Raw genomic sequence first — 18277 nt, forward strand, 5'->3', positions numbered from 1 at the left:
TTACTAGGCGCTACCAGGCTTGTCCGTATATCTCCTGCTGACCTTGTTAGGGCCATCAGGACACACTTACCAAATGGAGTCATTGCCAGGCAGTCACATTAATGAACGGCTAGCGTTAATTTGCCCTTTGAAAATAAAGAAATCAATATGTTGATCCAGTTGGAAATCCCTTTATTCACAAAACAGTCTACCCCAAACCCCTCCACATAATTAAGGCTAAAGCCAAATTTTGTTTGGGTGAAATGTGCAATCTGTCTGCTCCCTAAGCTGTGCTGAATGAAGTTCTCCCCTAATGGCACAGGGAGCAGCTGTCACGCTGTTGCTCTAATAACCATGGGACAAAATGATTAAATTTCCATCAATCATTTAGCATTATCAGAATAGGTCATTTTAATAAAGTGTTATCATAGGATCGGTGCCCGGCACCTTAGAAAGGAGAGGGGTAGTGATGGAGAGTCATCTCGTGACAGCCTTTGAGTGATCCCTCTTGCAGGAGATGCTGGTCCAGTTTAGTCCAGCAGTTCCTCTAAATCCACCGTTTTTCATGAGGGTGCCTGATAACCAGGATCTTTTGAGAGAAAAGACATTCCTGTAATCAACTCAAATGGCTTTTTGGTTTCAGCAAGTGTCCCCTTGTTCCTGCACTATATAAAGAAATCACCAACCATTCATCTCAGGGAAGACGCTCAACAGGTTGTAAGTGGTGTCGGGGCCTAAGCCCTGGTTTCAGAAGCCATTTCAGAGCCAGAAGTTACATGCCCTGCAACGTGGATGGCTACCACGTAGGCCTTGGTTTCACGGGGATGTTTAAATGTACATACTTTCCAAGCCCCTACTTGGTGCCTGCCTGTATCTTTAAGTCACAGAGTACCTTTAAAAACCTGGCCTCTGGCTCCCTTGATTGAAATGTTCATCTATTTTCAGTGTTTTACCTACTTACCGTGTCCCTTCATAGTCATCTCCATGCTGCATTCGAGCTGTCTTCCCAGTGCTTATCCCTCTGTAGAGAAGTTTCATGGCTACAGAATAAGCTGGTCCCTACTTCTATTTTTAAAGCTGAGTGGACCCTGTCTGTTTATGGTGTATTGTACGAGCAGGAAAATGGAGAACTCCAAAGTCCAAACCGAAATCCGTGGCTCCTCACTGCTTCTCTTGAGCAGCCTCCTCATCTGTTCTTCAAGGATGGTGGCCAATGTCAAACGCTGGTGGAAGATTTGTCCAGCCTTTTGGTGATGCTGAGAAAGGGTGATCATGAAAAATGGAGAAAAGGTGGAGGATCCTTCCAAGCTTCACCTGGAAATAGGCTCAACAAATAGATGGTGCACTGGGTTTCCGTAAATCAGATGTAGCCATTGTTTTTCTTCGGAGAGAGGGTTTTTTTCTTTCCTGCTTGGGAGCAGCTAAGCCAGCAAGGAAGCACACTCACACCTTGGCAAGGGAGAAGCGTTTTCAGGCAGGGCTATGGTGCAGGTTATACCTTGCTATAAGTTTGAAGCTTCTGGGTGCAAACAAATCAAAATTGCTTGTCAGCGGAAGCTGCTGTTGGGTTTCGAGGTTTGTTGGTTGCCTTTTTTTTTTTGTGTTTTTTTTTAACTACATGCAGCCCTCTCACTGTCTTTTCTTCTTCTTCCTCTCCAGGCCCTCAAACTGACACGAGATGTAGAGAGAGAACCCTTTGCCAAATCTGCTGTCAGCAAGTGGACAGTGATACTGTTTACAGCTTACGACCTTTGTGAACCCTGCATTATTTTCCTAATGAAGCAGACTGTTAATAGGCCCCTTACTGGACTGAAGATCCTCCTTTTTGTTTTTTCTTCTTTTTTTTTTCTCTTTTTTTGGGGGGAATTGAACTCATTCTGAAGTATGCAAAATCTTCCTTTTCTGGGATGGCCAAGCACCTGCTGTGGAGACAATGTTCAGCACCATCCTGTTGAGAACACACTGTGTAGCCTTTACAGTAGTTACTTGTCAATGAGTATGTGGTGTTTCAATATATTAATGGTTTATGGGATGTTTTTAAGTTGGCTTTTCTTTTTGGAGGTTTTTCCCCATCTGCCCACCCTCCCCTCTACAACCTCCAGTTTGATTTCCTTAGATTTTTGACCATATTTGCTTTCTCTCCCTGGGGAATCTGAAGTCCTGCGCGATGATCATAGGAGATGATCATAACCCAACACTGCTCAGACGTCAGGGTTTTCTGACTACACTGCGTTTGTTAATCCGATCAACTGGCTGAATTCCAGAGAGAGGTGATGAGTGTGGTCTGTTAGTTTGTTGGGTTGGTTTGTTTGTTTCTTTCTTATTCTTTCCCTAAATTCAATGGTACACCCCTGTTTTCCGTAAGCGTCAAACCAGGGTTGATTGCAAACCAAGGGAAGCTGGCAAGTGTGCCTCTTGGCTCGTGAGGATGGACTGACAGCGGGTGCCGTGGCCCGCACGGGTGCCGAGGCAGGAGCCCCTTTGCTCCCCCCTCCTGCCTTCCGTTAGCCCCTACTGCCACAGCGAGATGGTAAGGAGTTAAAAGCTGAGCTGCCAGACAAGTGGAACATGGCCACCTGTAAAGATGTGTTTGAAAAAGCGAAAATTAAGGGAAACGTGCCACTTGGCAGAAGAGCTAAGCGTAGAGGTTGGGCATCGGCAGGTGACTTGCAGTGGCAACGCCGGGAGCTGAGGCACAGGTCGTCGCAGGGTGTGTTACTGCATCAGTGATCCTTTGGGTTGTTTTGGTTTTTTTTTTGGTTTGGACATATCCTTGATTATTTTTTCCTTCTCATTATGTATAATCTGTTGTGGCAGAAGAAGCAGGAGAGGGAATGGCAAGGTGACAGTATCATACAAATGGCTTTTCGTATGGGTGTAGGTTGTAACAGGATAAATGACACTGAAAGACAAGGCAGTTTTATATATTTTGCTTCTAAGATTTTCTTTTGTAAAATGAATAATAATTAATAATAATAATGAATAAAAGGTATGGTGCTGTATAGATCCTCTCTATAATCTGGAAAGTTTGATTACTTTTTATGAGTATCTTTGGGGGGGGAGGGATACAAAAAGAGAGGGGAAAACAACAATGGTACATAGGAACTCGATACGAAGAGGTTCTGAATAGGACAATGTATACATAATTCTCCAAAGCGATATATGAAGTTTTTTTTCTTTGCATAAAAGCATTATGCATATAAATATATAAATATATTTTATTATGTACAGAAATGGATCATTATGCATGGATGTTAGGAAAAAAAACTAGCATTTTAACCCAAAGTCTCAGTGCATGAGTTCCCACCGACCCGTGTCCCATGCAATGTGGAGTGACTCCCTCTCGCCACTGCCACCGCACATGCACAGTCTTGCACACACACACACCACACACACACACGCACGCACCCATTCGTGGGCCCTTCCTCGCTCATTATTTTCCAGGTCCCTGAGGTGATATTAGTGAAACAACAGCTCCTAGTGTGATGGAAGTTTTGTTTTTGTATCGTAGCCCCCACGGTGTCCTCTCATAAAGATGCACCTCTTGGTTTCTCCCCGCAGTTCTGACTGTGTAGACTCTGTGCTGTCGTGGTTATCGTAGCCCTGTAGCCTATCGACTCTTCCAAGCAGCCAAGGGTTTATCATTTGCCTTTTAAAAAAACTTCTCTTTTCTTTTTACACTGAGATGGTCTATTTGTCAGCGTGGGGACTAGTTTGTTACATTTATTGGAGTTAACTGATGCTCATTGCCCATCTCTGTCAGCAGCCAGCTACCCAGGACGCTCGTGTGGCACAGCGGTCACCTGGGCTAGAGGTCGCTTTGCTTATCCGAGTCCAGTTGCGGGCACCTTTTACCAAGGTTGTTTGAGCGCTTTGTCACCAGCCTCCCCTGAGTGTGTAGCATTAGCTCTCAGCTTCCCGGTACACCCCGAAATGCAGGTGTACGCTGAAGGACTTCCCTCCGGTGCTCCTTTCCCTGAGGTTCCTCCGTGGTTGCTGCCCTGCGGCTGGGCTCATCCTCCTGTCCCACGGTGTTGGCCACCGGCAGAGCTCACTCGGTGGCTCCCTGTGCTGGGGCACAGCATTTGGCCCCTGCACGGGTGAGCCGTCGGTGACACCCAGGGTGCCTGCCCAAAGACCACCAACCAGGCTGCTGACAGCACCAGTAAGTAAGGCCTGACTTGATGGTATGGCCAAGGTGACCAAAATCCATAATTTTATTTTTTTTTCTTGGTAGGGATGTGGTTCTTGTCAAAGGCAAGAGAAGGCCCGTTAGCTTAAACCAAACGGGGGCAACTTTTGCTCTGCTATGGCAGCCTGGCCCCCTTGAGTCCAACAGAGCTAGCTCCCGCTGGCAGGAATGAGAGAGAAAACTATGGTCCGTTCTGTTCAGAAAATGGAGAAAAACCACTTGATTTAGAGACAGCCCATCAATGGCAGAGAGGTTTTTTTTAAAAAAAAATAAATAAAAGCATTAGTGGCTGAAAGGCTTAACCTGCCTCCCACCAACGTCAAGGAAAGCATTTCCATTGGCGTGGCTGGGACACCTTATGCCCCTGCTTTGGAGAACATCCCAGCACTCACTGAAGAGGGGTGGACTTGGCCGGCCTCTTCAGTTTGGTTTGGTTTCTCTTGCTCATTTTTTGGGGCCGAAATTTTCAATCGGAAGTGCCTGGAGTCGGGCACTGAAGGTGGGGGACTCCAGCGTGGTGGCACGGGGTGAGCTGCTCTGCCCTCATCGCTTCTCAAAGGAAGGAGAGGTGCCAGGTCTCCCCAGTCCCAGGAGAACGTCACCACCCTCTACTCCTGCCAAGGTGCCCAGCAAACACCCTCATCTCCAGAGGTGCTAAATAGTTCTCGCTGAATTCAAAGGGCCACTTATTTAGGTGTCAAAATACAGACTTGAATGGCTCATTTTGGGAACCTACCGTTGGAAAATTTGGCCTTTGAGTCTTTGAACATGTTTATGCCTGGACGTTTTCCCTCTGAAACCGTGTAAAACAGCTAAAGGTCCAGAACAATTACATAGTTATCGCTTAAACACTTGGTCTAAAGAAAAGGTCTAAAAAGGTGACATTTACGCAGTTCCTAGTCACAGGTTTGGGGCTTGATTTAATGATTTTGTAAAAAAAATTTCTCTTGAGAATCATTGGATGGTTGACCACTGCTTAACTCCAGAAATTTTTGTTGTCACCGCTTCAAAAAGTTACCTTTTAGGTCATGTATTTCTCTAAAATGATGTCATTGCTCGGCAATCGGTGTCCTGTGTTTCTAGTACACGATATACCTTAGGAATTGCCAACAGATGCGAAGGGGGACCAGATACATTTCGTTACTATGGGTTGGAAAAAATGGATTGTACATTTGGCTTCACATGTTTAACTTTTTTTTTTAAAAAAGTTGCATGATTGGAAAAAATATGTATACAGTATCTGTAAAACTGTTTTATCTGTTTTTGTTTCAAGCCATGTAAATTGGAAGAATATTAAATCCACAGCCTTATCGCGCATGGCCGTCTTTACATACCGAAGAGCTGAACAGTTTATACTTTTCATTTGGGCTATCTTGTACTTTCATTTGAAAGCAGACACTCTCATGTTGTAGTCTTACTGAGGATTTTATATTAAAAAAAAAAAAAGAAAAAAGATGCTGCCCTGGAGGAATATACTACCTTACTACACAGAGGTTGGAAGGAAGTTTGTTTTGGAGCAAAACCTGCCCCTTTCCAAAGGAAGTAGAGACGCAGTGCTTACTCCACTTGGTGTTAGTAGATATTGCCTTGTGTATTCCATTTTAAATTGTAATCTAGTTTGTAAAAGAGATGGTGACGCATGTAAATAAAGCATAATGGATCTCTACATTGCACATCGGCCTTCGCTCTGGTTTATTGTGTCTTGGCCAGACATTTAAATGCTGGACCCAGAGAGGGGGTGACTTCCAAGTAGCGTGTGAAACCAGCTGGTGGAGTGTTTGGGGCTGGGAAGGGGGCCTAATCCTGCATCCACTGGAGTCTGTCAGTGCATATTTACGTGAACATCTGCACTTCAACCCTTCAGCCAACCCAGCATAGTTTTGGTGGTCAAATAACCCCCAATGGGATCATTTACTGCTGCTAAAAATCACAAAGTTCACTCATTTTTGGGGGAGTGGGTGTGGGAGGGTTGTCCCCCGAGACGGTGGCAGCACCCAGCAGCTGCAGCCCAGCTTGCCTGTTCTGGGAGACAACCAGCCCAACTGCGAGTCGGTCAGGAGAAGAGTTACACACACATCCCCCGTGGGCTTGGCTGGGTTTCAAACTGTCTTTGAAAAAAGCCTGGAGTACTTGAAACCACCCATTTGGGATTTGGGATAAGAAAACCAGCAGCCTGACTCTGCGGAAAGTTCTATCGAGGGCTCCGGCCAAGGCGCAGGAGACTGTGCTCAGAAACAGGAGCCAGGCCGACAGAAAACTGATGGGGAGCCACAGATGTATATGGGTATTTTGGAGTCATGTTTCAAGAGTAAGTGATATTTTCAAGGAAGAGGAGCCTTCTCACGCAGCAGGGAGGGGTTTCCCGTGACTCCGCAGGGAGCAGGGCCGTGTTGTCCGTGCAAAGCCCACAGGAGCTGAAGTACTGCAGTACAGCAGTGTGGGGATATCCCTTGTTTAATATAGCAAGAGCTATTCAGGCTTTGTCCTAACTAGAGATAGCCTGAAATATTGCAAGATCCAGTCAGAAAATAGCCTTTGGCCAGGATGAACTGTGCGTTACCCTTCCTGGAGTAAGACCGTGCTTATCCCGCAGCAATTACAGCTTCTCCTCGGAAATGGAGCTGATTTGCGTGATTTTTCTGGAGGTTCCTCCAAACAGTGCTCTGGCAGGGAAGGACCCATCTCCTCTGCCTCGTTGGCATCACCGCATTGGTATTTAGGACAAACGATGAGAGCGTTTGGCCCGGTGAGGTGTCAGGTGGAAGAGCCTCAGCTTTGACCTGGCTTTAGGCAGGGGCAGCAGCAGCAGCGACGATGAGCTGATCAAACCCTGGGCGAGTTTTGTGCTGAACCTACTTGGTTGTGTTGTGCAATGCCTTAGCTGTGACCTTCACTTCACCCAGCCTTGGAATAGATCATTCTTATCTTTCAGAGTACTTTCAAAATAAGTCCAAACATTTTAAACTTCTCTGAGTCGTCCCAGAAGACAAAAGGCTTTTCGAGCTGCTGCTGCCGAGTCTGGTGAGGCAACCAGGAGCTATTTTGGGAGCTCCCCACCACATATGCTGAGTTGCGAGTTCGACCAGACCAGGGAAAACAGTTCCCTGGTCTTGGAAGTTGTAACAAACAGCTCTTGTTTGTCTACCGCTGCCAAGGAAGTTAGGGGTGCTTTCAAGAAGATTGAGATAAGCAAACCTGGGAGGCTACCTCTTTTTTCTGGTGGAGTCATCGTGACTGGTATCTCCCTGTTCAAAAGGAGGACTTCTCGGGTGAAGTGGAGCCCAAGCCAGATGGAGTAGATACGGCTCTCGCTGGCGCACAGCTTCATCCCGCTGCCAGCGACTTCTGCAGTGTCTCATCGCTTCTCTCTTTGCCCGACCCGGCCCACAGAGCTTTTTTCCCACTGGCTCTGCCTGTGGAATTTTTTAAAATGAAAATACTTTTATCATGTAAACATAAAACATAGAAAATTCCATCAGGAAAAAAAAAAAAACTTTTTTTTTTTTTTTTAAATGCTGTTTAAATCTTTAGAAAACCCTGGAATTGTCTGACAAGATTCAGAAACTCCGTTTGGGATTTTTTTGTTTTCACACTTGGATTTTCTTTTCATACTAATGACACCAGGAGCTTTGCATGTGCCACAACATTTACTTATTAGAACAAAGCATCTCCTGCTTTTATTGTTTGATGCTTTGATGACATACCAAGGAACCGATTTAATGTAGAAAATGAGATAAAATGTCTCGATTCAGTAGGAACCATTGGCCTAAGTGAAGGTAACTTGTAACATTCTTTTAATGTTACATTATGCCATGCAGGTTTAAAGGTACCTGTATCCTATGAATGACGCGTGGTGAAATGGGGGAAAACAGTAAAAATATACAACATCTCATAAAAACTTTTCCAACTTCCAAGACGAATACAATCCTGACAGGATTCCCCACCTCCCACCCCCCTCAATTTTCAGTCTTTTTTAGGTGATACCTTAGAACCTGGGTTTTGCTGAAATTCAAAGCACAAGGCAATTCTCAGGCGCTGCCTTTCCCCAGGGATTAGCACTGGAGGGGTGCCGACCAGCCTTGCACGCTGCCCTGCTTCGCGCACCCTGGTGGGCATCAGGGCTGCTGCTGGCACCTGTGGCAAGTGGCGCCCCATGAATGTCAGGCTTCGGCTCTGTCTCATGCCTGGGGGGGCCACTGTAAGCCCCCGCAGCTGGTGCAGTGAGGTGCCGAGGCAGGAGGATGGGGAGGACATCAGTGGGAACGAAGTACGGCAGATGCCAGCTCCCTGCTCTGGTATTCACGTGTCACACAAGACCTCTCTGAGGCTTCGTCTGCTGCATGGACAATGTTTGTAACCACCTTGGAGAAGGACAGCATCGGTTAGAAAGTGCTAATCAGGAAATATGGTTGTACTCTGACCTTCAAAGCAAAAGATGGAGGAAAACTGTGCATTGACACAATCACCTTGGAGGTCCTTCCTGAAGAGCAGCAGAGGATGCTGCTCCTGACACCTTCTCCTCCAGGAGGGTGAGATCCAGCCTTTCCAAGCCTCTGCTATGAAGGACGGGCTTGGTCTCCAGGCAGCCTCTCATGTTGCGTTTGTTGTTTCAGTAGAAAATTCATACTTCACCAACACTTTATTTTAAATCTCTGTAGGCTTCTCTCACTGAAGGCTACCCAGACTTGTACACCATTAACTAGTTCATGGATGAATGTCCTGGAGAAAAGTCAGTGCTTAGAAAGCAATTCATAACAGACATAAAATAATAAAAAAGCAACCTTAGTCCTTTTACTGATTAAATGAATCCCATTGTCATTCACACTTCTCTTGAGAGTCATACTTGCAATATCAAACTGCATTATCAACCTCAGTGTGCATCTGTTAAGCAAAATTTATGGCAAGACGGTCTCATTTATACAGAAGTTTTAATGATGTTTTTAATAGAAGTAAGAAGCCCAGGTAGCACAGTTATCTGGCAAGAGCTTGTTGCCGGTACAACTGACTCCATTCCAGCAACGCTGGCAAAAAGCACTCTTTTTTTTTGCTGCTTTGAGCTACATCTGAGTCTGAAGACACAGTTTTCTGGTCTAGCTATTGTCAGCCACCTTTTCCTAACATAGGCTAAACCCTGAACATTGCTTTGTGTGGAATAGCAAGTTTTCAGCCAATGCGGACTGGTGGCTGTATTTAAAGGTCTGCCAAGGTCAGGAGATGCGGAGCTGAGAGTAAGCAGAAGAGGTTTGTGGACCTCTTACCAGGTGTGGCTGCTCAAAGGGACACGAGCCCACCACTTCAGAGCAAACTGCTACAGCCAAAGGAATGGCAAAAAAATGAATGCCTTACTCTTTCTAAAAGTGTTTTACTCCTTTTGTTCATGCTCTGCCAAGTCTTTCTGTGAGAAATGGATGTTGTAAAGTAGGTTCGTACAGCCTATGTACAAAGATGCAGCCTAGAACAACCATCTACAGAGGCGGCCACAGTGCCTGCCCTCCAGCAGTGCTGGCTTTTGTGACCTGTAATATTCCCTGGGCTGTACTCTGTAAAATAAAATTGAAAAACTCTGATTCTCTCCATTCCGGTGAGTCAAGAATCTTCCAACGTTTCCTCTTGAAGGTTAACAGAATTTGAACATTTTATGCTGATCACCTCACCCATAAGCTAACAAAAGGCTTATCTGTTTCTTTTCCATTGTAATTGACAGTCCTCTGTAGATGCATGTTCAGCATTTCAAGACTAACTTAAAGGTCAAATTTATCATACGGGCAGATTGGATGAGCTCATGGTTGAGGAAAGACCGTCTAAAGGTGACTTGTCTAACAGATCTCTACACAGGCACAGAGCCCACACACATTTCTTTTTGGTCTAACCTTGTCTCAGACATCACCTGTGTGCCAACAGTCTCAGGACAAAGCTATACCGGAAACCTGCAGGTGGGTTGAATTTGTCACCTGGAATATAAGATAATGATAAGCATCTGAACAAAGGAGATGTATTCAGAAATCGTTAGAGCAGAATTTCATTCTCCTGACCCCTCTTATCTGAAATCTTAATTATGCCAAACCGCTGAAGTCCCTTGTTTGCGTTTAAGCAGTTTACTCCCAAATTTTGCCTATCCGTTTTGCGGCATGGGTATGTGCTGCACCAGAGAAGGTGAGCAGTCCCCTGCGTCTCACTGCACACGTCTGTGTTCAGCTGCAACAGCTGGTAACGGTACCCAAAGCAAACCCTGGGGACCCTCGTACCCCGCACGTGGGGACAGTCATCCGCAGCTGGTGGCCTGTAACACCATGCACACGCGCTAAGCCTTGCTCAGAGCACACTTCGTGAGGCATTACATGTGCTCGGCTTCTTCACACAAAACCAATGTATGAAACTCAAAATATAATAAAACTGTAGGTACGGCTGAAAGTGTGAACTGAGCAGGGGAGGTGGATAATTCCCCCCAGTTAAAATCAGAATCTTCAGTGGCATCCCCTCCACCCTGTTTGGTAGGGCATTATGAGATGCAGGCTGTTCTGTTAGGAAATGGTGATCAGCTAAAAGTCCCTTTCCCCTGAGGATTTCTCTTCTGTATCGCACAGGCTTTTCATCCAAGTGTCTGCCTGTTCCCCCTCCTCCAGGCAGAACCACAGGTGGTGGACGTGGAAGAGGAATTTGGAGGTAGAAACCGGTTCTCCACCGGACACTTCAGCAACTATCAGCTCTTGCACATGCATTTCCAAAGCAGGACCCACGCGCTATCTCCCATCCCATCTGTCTCATCCTCCTCCTCTGAGACTAATCTCCTGCTACACTTGTCCCCCGGTCCCCATGCTGCCTACCCCACCCAGCCTTGGCTGGATGCCCATGGCCATGGGGGCTTGGGAACCCGAAAGCTGGCAGCAGCTTCTGACTGCTGGTGTGTCAGCGAGCCCAGCATCTGGAGGACAGGTGCCCCACACCCTAAGCAAGGCCCTCTTGCAGAAGGAGGAGTGCCACCATGTGCCACCAAGAAGAACTGGGAGGGAAAAACCAACCAGGTGAAATTCAGTAGACAAAGGTCCACAGCACTGTCCTGAGGAAGGAGAGATGAGCTACGCGTGCACCAAGTGGGGTGCAAGCAGCAGCGCTGGAAAAAAGGTATTTTGGGCAGCAATCACCTAGAAACTGCCCAAGCTCCTGCTGCGGTGTCGTGGCACTGGGGCAGTCCTGGATGCTGGAGCCAGTCTGAAGAAAAACTACAAGAATGAGCAAAGTCAGCAAGAATCAGGACCTATGGGAAAAGACTGATTTTATTTGTTAAAACAGGGACACAAACTGCCCTTTACATTGAAGACTACTAAAAAAACTGCTTCCTGCCCACTAAGGAGAGGGCACAGCTGTGTTTCATCTGCAGCAAATGTAGGTCATGTTCTAGCTATGAGGGTAATTAACACATTTCCTAGAGGTGTAGACTTTTCTTCATTAAGGGTGTATTTGAGAGCAAAATGTTTGCCTGGATTTTCATCGGCCCTGCCTCAGAGCAGGAGGATGATCTCCTGAGGTTCCTTCTGACCTCATGCTCCAATGACTTGCCTTAAAGAGTTAAAACAGCTTTAAAAACAAAATAAAACACATAAAAAAACCCACAAAGGCTTCTGCCCTTTCCTACCTGAGGCACAGATCTCTATGCACAGTAGCAAATTGTTATCTTTTCTCCGGGTTTGAGTGCAACAGGTATCGAGTAATGTTGTCCTGCTGTGTTGACACATGAGCCAGGGTGTGCGCCAGACCCCGGAGAGGTGTTGATGTAGTGCAACTGCCTGCTAAAAGTCTGGTGCTTAGTTTCCTTCTTCTCTCTAGCATCTCCCTTTGCCCCCAGAGAAGGTGCGTGTTGTCCCAATTGGTTCTCCAGGCACACCTCCCTGCAAACAGAAGTTGTTCTCTCCTGTTCCTGATGAGACTCGAAGCTCTGAGAAGATGCCCTGCCCTGTAGGTTTCCTTTTCCTGATTAAAACCAGTGCAGAAAGTGCTCATTTTAGGACACCACATGCTCTGGCATCTGTCGACTCCTCTCATGGGTGGATCCCTGCAAATTTGAAAGACCAGAAGTATAAATACAGGTGAAAAGGAAGATGTTCCTGCAGTGGGGCAGGTTTGTTTCAGAGGTGGCCAACTTCCCCTGCTGAGGGCACATGTTGGCCCTCCCAGCAGGGAGGATGGGCTGGACCAAAAGATGCAAGCAGTGAAGCCCCACTGACTGTGAGCAGCAGGGCTGGCGTGGGCAGGGACGCAGGAGGCATGGCAGGGAGAGGCAGCGTCGGGTGAGCATTTGCTTATCAGAAAACCCAGGCCTCAGAGAAAGATGCAGCCTGAAGCATTTTGGGGTGTCCTCATCACTGCTGTCGGGCCACCAGGGCTGGTGTCTGGGAGGGTGTCCCTCTGGGTCAGGAGGAGCCAGACAGCCCCTGCTGGCAACCGTGGGCAAAGCGCAGGCACCCAAACCAGCGCGTGATGGGCTGTGCCAGAGGACAGCAGGGATGCTCATGGTGGGATCAGCCTCTTCTCCTGCCAGCAAAGAAGAGCGGCCACTGCCTCCTTGCCCTGCAATGGGGCTGACGGTAACCCCCCCAACCGGGTCCCAGCACAGTCAGCCAGCAACTTGTGCCAGACTTGGGCTCCCAGACAGAAAAAACAAACCACTGCCTTTTCAATGTTTACATTAGATGTTTATTTTACAGTTCGTTTCACAATCCGTTTCTCTTCTCCCTTTGCCGTGAGTTGATTTATGGTGCTGTAGATCCTATCTGCCTGCCCTGCCCAGGGCACGGACTTGGAGGAAAACCTGCCAGGGGTCTCTCCTTGTCCTTGTCGCTGCTTTGTTTACAACTACCCTTACCTATAGGTTAAACTAGAGCAGTTTCTGCCAAACTGCGATAAATTAGTCTCACGCTCCCTTGTGCTTCCACTGGTATTTTGAGGAACGGGTGGCTCAGGGTGTCTGAAGAAAAAAAGAGCAAATAAACATGGTGCAAAGGGCCATCCTCAGCTCCCCTCTGGCTGATTTCTTTCTTCCCTGGCTCGACTGGTGGGTGTTGAGGACTCCTGGCACGCCATGGGACTGTGGATCCTGCGTCCTATCTGCTGTGTCTTCCTGGTGATAAGGTGCCATACCCGGCCATGGGGCAAGTCCCTGGGCTGAGGGGATGGTCAGTGGCTGCAGGAGATGGCTGGTTCCTGCCCGCCCTGCGCCATGAGGGATTGTCAGGGGCTGCGGGGATTAACTGGGATTACTTGCTCCATACTGCATTTAAATTTTGATTTTTATGCTGCTATGTCTTAGTGGCACTAGGGAGGTGGTTCAGCTTCACCAGTTTAATCAAGGCCTTTCCTCCACAGTTGAACATGCAAAAAAGATGTGCTGCAGTTTACTGAGAAAATAAGAGATCTGATCCGAAGATCTGGCGGGAAATCCCTGAGTAAAACTTGGTCTTCCTTGCTGGCTGCGTGCTTTGGAAGAGGAGAAGGATTCACCGCTTCCTCGTACGGAGCCAGGTACTCCCCATGAATAACTGGACCCGACCTAAAAGCAGAAGGAAGTGTATTTAAAAAAATAGAGGTGTGGTAATGACACTATCATGTTTTATGTGCGTTGTGTAATCCGTGACGTGTGCGGCTCCTGAAGAGCCTGCTCCCCAGTCACGGCTAAATCACTCCTTGAAAACAACAATAAAATCCTAATAAGTCAGCTGACTAGAGACATTTGCTCCTTTTCCCCAGGAAAATTATATTCACCACAAACAAACGTATATTTTGTGGACTGAATGCTCATGTGACAGACAGGATGGTTGTATAAATCAAGCCAAAAGTTTTGAAAGAAGAGAATGTCAGTCTCTCCAGTTTTCTTTATCACCGCTGATTGCCCTGATGCGTTTGTTTCACATAGTTTCACACAGAGGGCACTGAGAACCTATGGTTACCTAAATTAATATCTAAATCGATGTCTCCCCACAAACTTGTTTAGCAATTTACACCTTTCGAATTGCTGTTGTACCAGATGGGGGGGTTAATGTTGTGAAATTGCCCTCATGTTCAACTTGATGCAAACTAGAGTCTAGAAGAAGGGAATTGTTTTGGCAATACACGCTTTTAAGCTCTGTCTCACTGGTCCAAATTTAGCCCATTCTTGCACTGGTAAAAGTTCTTAAAGGCTATATGAAATACCTGATTTTTCCTCCTTTCCTACAAAAAAAAGAGTATATGTACTTTTAGTTAACCATGGAATGATTCCTTCTTATCTTTAATAATTCTGCAGGCGTTGGAGAATGATGTCGGAAATGGAGAAATTAAATGGTCAGGGAAGTATGAACTTTTCTGCTTTTGTGCACATGGCGATTAAGTACTTAAAAGGAAGATCTGCTACCATTTTATGTGTCAATAACACCTCCAAACAGCACATTAAAGAATAAGAATGCAACACTGTGAGTATAAAAACTGACCCTAGATTAGCCCAAATTGTATGTGGTAAGCCCCAATAAAACCTAAACCATTTGCATCGGTACTGCGAAGCTAGGGCAGGCTTTGGGGGTTTCTTTTCCCCTAATTGAAACCGCATTTTAGGAAAGGCAGCAAGGCCAAGGCTGCTTGGCAGCCTCGTGTGCAGACATTCCTAAAAGCTTGTAAGAAAGTCAAAGGTAGAACTGAAAATCTGAGGGGTGGCAGCAGTAGCGAGGGCGAGGTTTCTGCAGGATGATCAGGAGATGGATTTCGTAAGAGAGGAACCTTCTCCCTGGATAATTTTTCATAGCTAGCAACCATGCCTCGCAGTTTCTGTCTTGCAACAGAAGTTGCATGTGGAGATTTCGTTTCGCTACATGACCTGTCCGCCCTGCAAGAGGGCCCTGAAGCCTCAGGGGAAAAACCCAGCCCCTGGAGACTCCTGCTGACACCTCCCTGCCCACCTCTTGTCCCCCACAAGCCATGACTGATGGGGCTGCAGGTGGGGAGGTGGCTGCTGAGGGTGGACGCAAGACAGGGTAACCAGAGGAATGGCAGTGGGACTTGCCTGGGCTGGAGTCCCCCAGGCGTGGACCAGTGATGGGGCCTTCCAGGGCTTTGGTCCTGAGCTCAGCTGGATACCCCAACATTGCAGAGGTGCTGTGGGTACTCTGACATTGCAGAGATGTCATAGGTGCCCTGTCTTTGCACCACGAGTGCCCCAAAAAATGCCCGTAACCTGTCATGCCCAGTGTAAACTTTGCCCAAGAGGCATTTACAGAATACAGGCTTCCTCCTCACAAGCCTGACTTCATGTGGGGCAAAAGTGGAGAGGTTGTCCCCCTCACCTCCTGCCAGCCTCGCCTGCCCAACCAAACTCAAAATCCCAAAGGAAAACATTTCACTGGTGTTTTGCAATATCCTCCCTCTGTCTGTTTTTGCTGACCCTGTTTCTCAGTCTGTTGGCTAAGATCAAGTACAGCATCTCAAGGACACCCTGGTCCCATCCTCTGTATTCAGGAGGGAACAAGGGGAGATGCAAACAGTTTTGAAGACACTTGTTTACATTATTTTGTAATTTATTGGGAATCTTAAATGAAGTACATCAACCCATGAACTGAAAATAACCCAAGGAAAGCAGTTAGTAAAGAGGTTGTCAACATATGCAATGAAGACTGAAAAATGGCAAATATAACTGCTAAAAAGAATGGAGATTTAGTTGCTGGGGTCTGTGTTTCTCTTGTTTGGAATTCAAATTTAGTGCCCAGTGAGGATGTCCAGCTCCCAGTTTCTGAACAGTTTGACTCCTGAAGCCCTGCTCCTTAGAGTAGGCTCTGTAGGTTTGGGTCTCTGCAGTTTTTTTCCTACAAAAATTCTGGCAGCTCATGAGGAATGGTTTGCCAACACTTTATTCCACCATGACTCCTGAGAACGCAATATGGGATTAAGGCAAATCTACAGCATCTCCTCAGAGCAGTTTGTACTTAGCAGCGTGGTACATGTAATAGTTATCCAGGTAAATCATCCCCTAAACGCAGGGCCATGAGCACAGGGCTGTCCCAGCCCTGCCGTAGGAGGGGTACCCAGTGTGACAGCAACAGGGCAGCCATCAGCCACGTCCCAGGGAAGGGCAGCTTCGTGCTAGATCAGCAGCTCAGGGCTCTGCCACGGGGAGACCTGCGAGAGCTATGGACCACAGGCACGTAGAACAGATGTAATGGAGCAGACTGCTGGCATAAAAAGGGCTCCTGTTCTTTATTCTGCATCCAGAAATGGCCTATGATGTTGGGAAGGGATGGATCCGAGATCTATGGAGTGTTACTTTTTCTTGCTGATTGCGGGGGACTGCATTAATAGGGCTGCTGAGTGTTGATAAGGACCGCTATAGTGAAAAAAAGCCAACCAATATGATAGGGCATGTGTCTTTGTGTCACGTTTCAAACCATTTAATAGCATTGGGTGCGAGTGGGGTGAACTGGAGCAAAAGTTGGGTTAAAAGATGTCCTTTATGTTAAAGGAACCTACTTGAACTCACTTTTCTGTAGTTTAAATGAGAAAGTGGGTTAAGTTAGTTCTGATAAAGCACTGACTGCATGAATTACGTTCACAGGCAGGAAAAGTGCAAATTTGTATCATGATTCTGCCCCTGCAGCCTTTTGGGTTTGGCGTGGGCTTTTTATGACCCCCTTTCTCCACCCCCCTCCCATAGGACTGCACTCAAGGCCTTTCCCAAGTAATAGCATCGACTGTAGGCAACAGCATGACAATTCCGCGTTACTGCTAACCCAGGGACAGGGATGCCAAACTTGTTTTCATTGCGGATGATTTGATTAACCTTCCATCGAGCCTGGGAAAGGCTATTGAACCGACTCGGACACCTTTTCAGTGCTTCAAAGACCTGAGGTGTTTTTTATCCAGTCCCTCCCCTTTCTCTCAGCGAACAGAAAGCCTGCAATTACAGACAGCTTTCAAGGCTGGCAGCTCTTGCTAACAGCCAGGACTTGTTAGGGCGCAGGGTGGAGAGTTGAATTGCACTTGGACCAGAATGAAAGCCATTTCAACCAGCGCCACTCAACCCCCTGCGGCTGGGACCTCCCCTCATTTCTGGATGCTCACCAGGATTTGGCCTTGGAGCAGGTGTAGCCCATCATTCAGGTTGTAATCGGTTGCTCCTCGGCCCTGGGAAACAAATACCCAGTGAACCTACCCAGAGCCATACCCTCTGCTGGCCTCTCTGACCCCTCTGGTCACCCGTCCCACTGCAAACCGTCCAAACTGCAAGGAAAGGGTAATGTTTGCATGAAAACTCAGAGGAACTGGGTGATCACACAGATCCTCATGTCCTCCCATGCATGACCAAAACCAGCCAATGGTTTCAAAAGCTTCTCTACAGGGAGTGTCTGACCTTATACAACTTGTTTAGAAAACCAAGCTTGAACAAATCCTGAGCTGACCTGAGTGCCTCGGCAGAAGATGAAATTTCTTCACTTGTCTCCTGTTCCCTGGAGCTCTTCAGAAGGGGTCTGTGTCTTTCTATGGCCTTTTTCAAGTGCCTCCTGAAGCCTTACCTGAAGGACTTGAGTATGCTTGCAAGCTGGTATAATTCATCAAGAGGCTACGGTAGCATTAGCATGTGGCAATATCTAGGTGAAGAGCATACAAAGGGCATCGCTGGAGGAAAGGCCTTCTCAGTGAACCTCAGGGCCTTCCATTACAGAACAGTGACTTGTTCCAGAAATTTTACTGTGATGAAGCAGCTTCCTTTTGTAGGACTTACCACCTTCATCTGATGTACCTAGGTCTACGTTTAAACTTAGGTGTCCTGGTGGGTGCTTCGCTGTGTCAGATTTGTCTCCGGAAAGGATCTGCCTCTGGCACTGCAGGTAGCTCTGGCCCCTCAGCCTGCAATTTAGGTAGCTAGATAATTTTTACAACACTCCAGTATGTTTGTGGAGGGAGGGGTTTTTTTCCTTCTTGCAGAGGTGATTCTGCGGCACACGGGCTGGCAGCTTTTTGTTTTGGCTCACAGGGTCATTAATGTTGTTAACAATCATAAAATTATTGCACCCTTTCCTAATATCAGTTGACTTTGGACTTGAGAGCCGGGGCTACCCTTTACACTTTAGCATTTCACAGAGACTTGAAATG

The 18277-nt window shown here is 46.9% G+C and overlaps 1 protein-coding gene across 2 annotated transcripts in view; it reads left to right on the forward strand.

Moving 5' to 3' along the window:
• FOXO3 (forkhead box O3) overlaps window positions 1-5837 on the forward strand; it is a 95345-nt gene extending 89508 nt beyond the window's left edge. For both annotated transcript variants that reach the window (XM_074150148.1, XM_074150149.1), the window contains one exon: window positions 1639-5837. Coding sequence is in view for 1 of the 2 variants with exons in the window: in XM_074150149.1 (XP_074006250.1) it covers window positions 1639-1860 (222 nt within the window). In the remaining variant the exon portion in view is untranslated. The remainder of the gene's footprint in view (window positions 1-1638) is intronic.
• The last annotated feature ends 12440 nt before the right edge of the window (window positions 5838-18277 follow it).

Source organism: Numenius arquata, chromosome 7 (assembly GCF_964106895.1).
Source record: "Numenius arquata chromosome 7, bNumArq3.hap1.1, whole genome shotgun sequence".
NCBI classification, from domain to species: Eukaryota; Metazoa; Chordata; class Aves; order Charadriiformes; family Scolopacidae; genus Numenius; species Numenius arquata.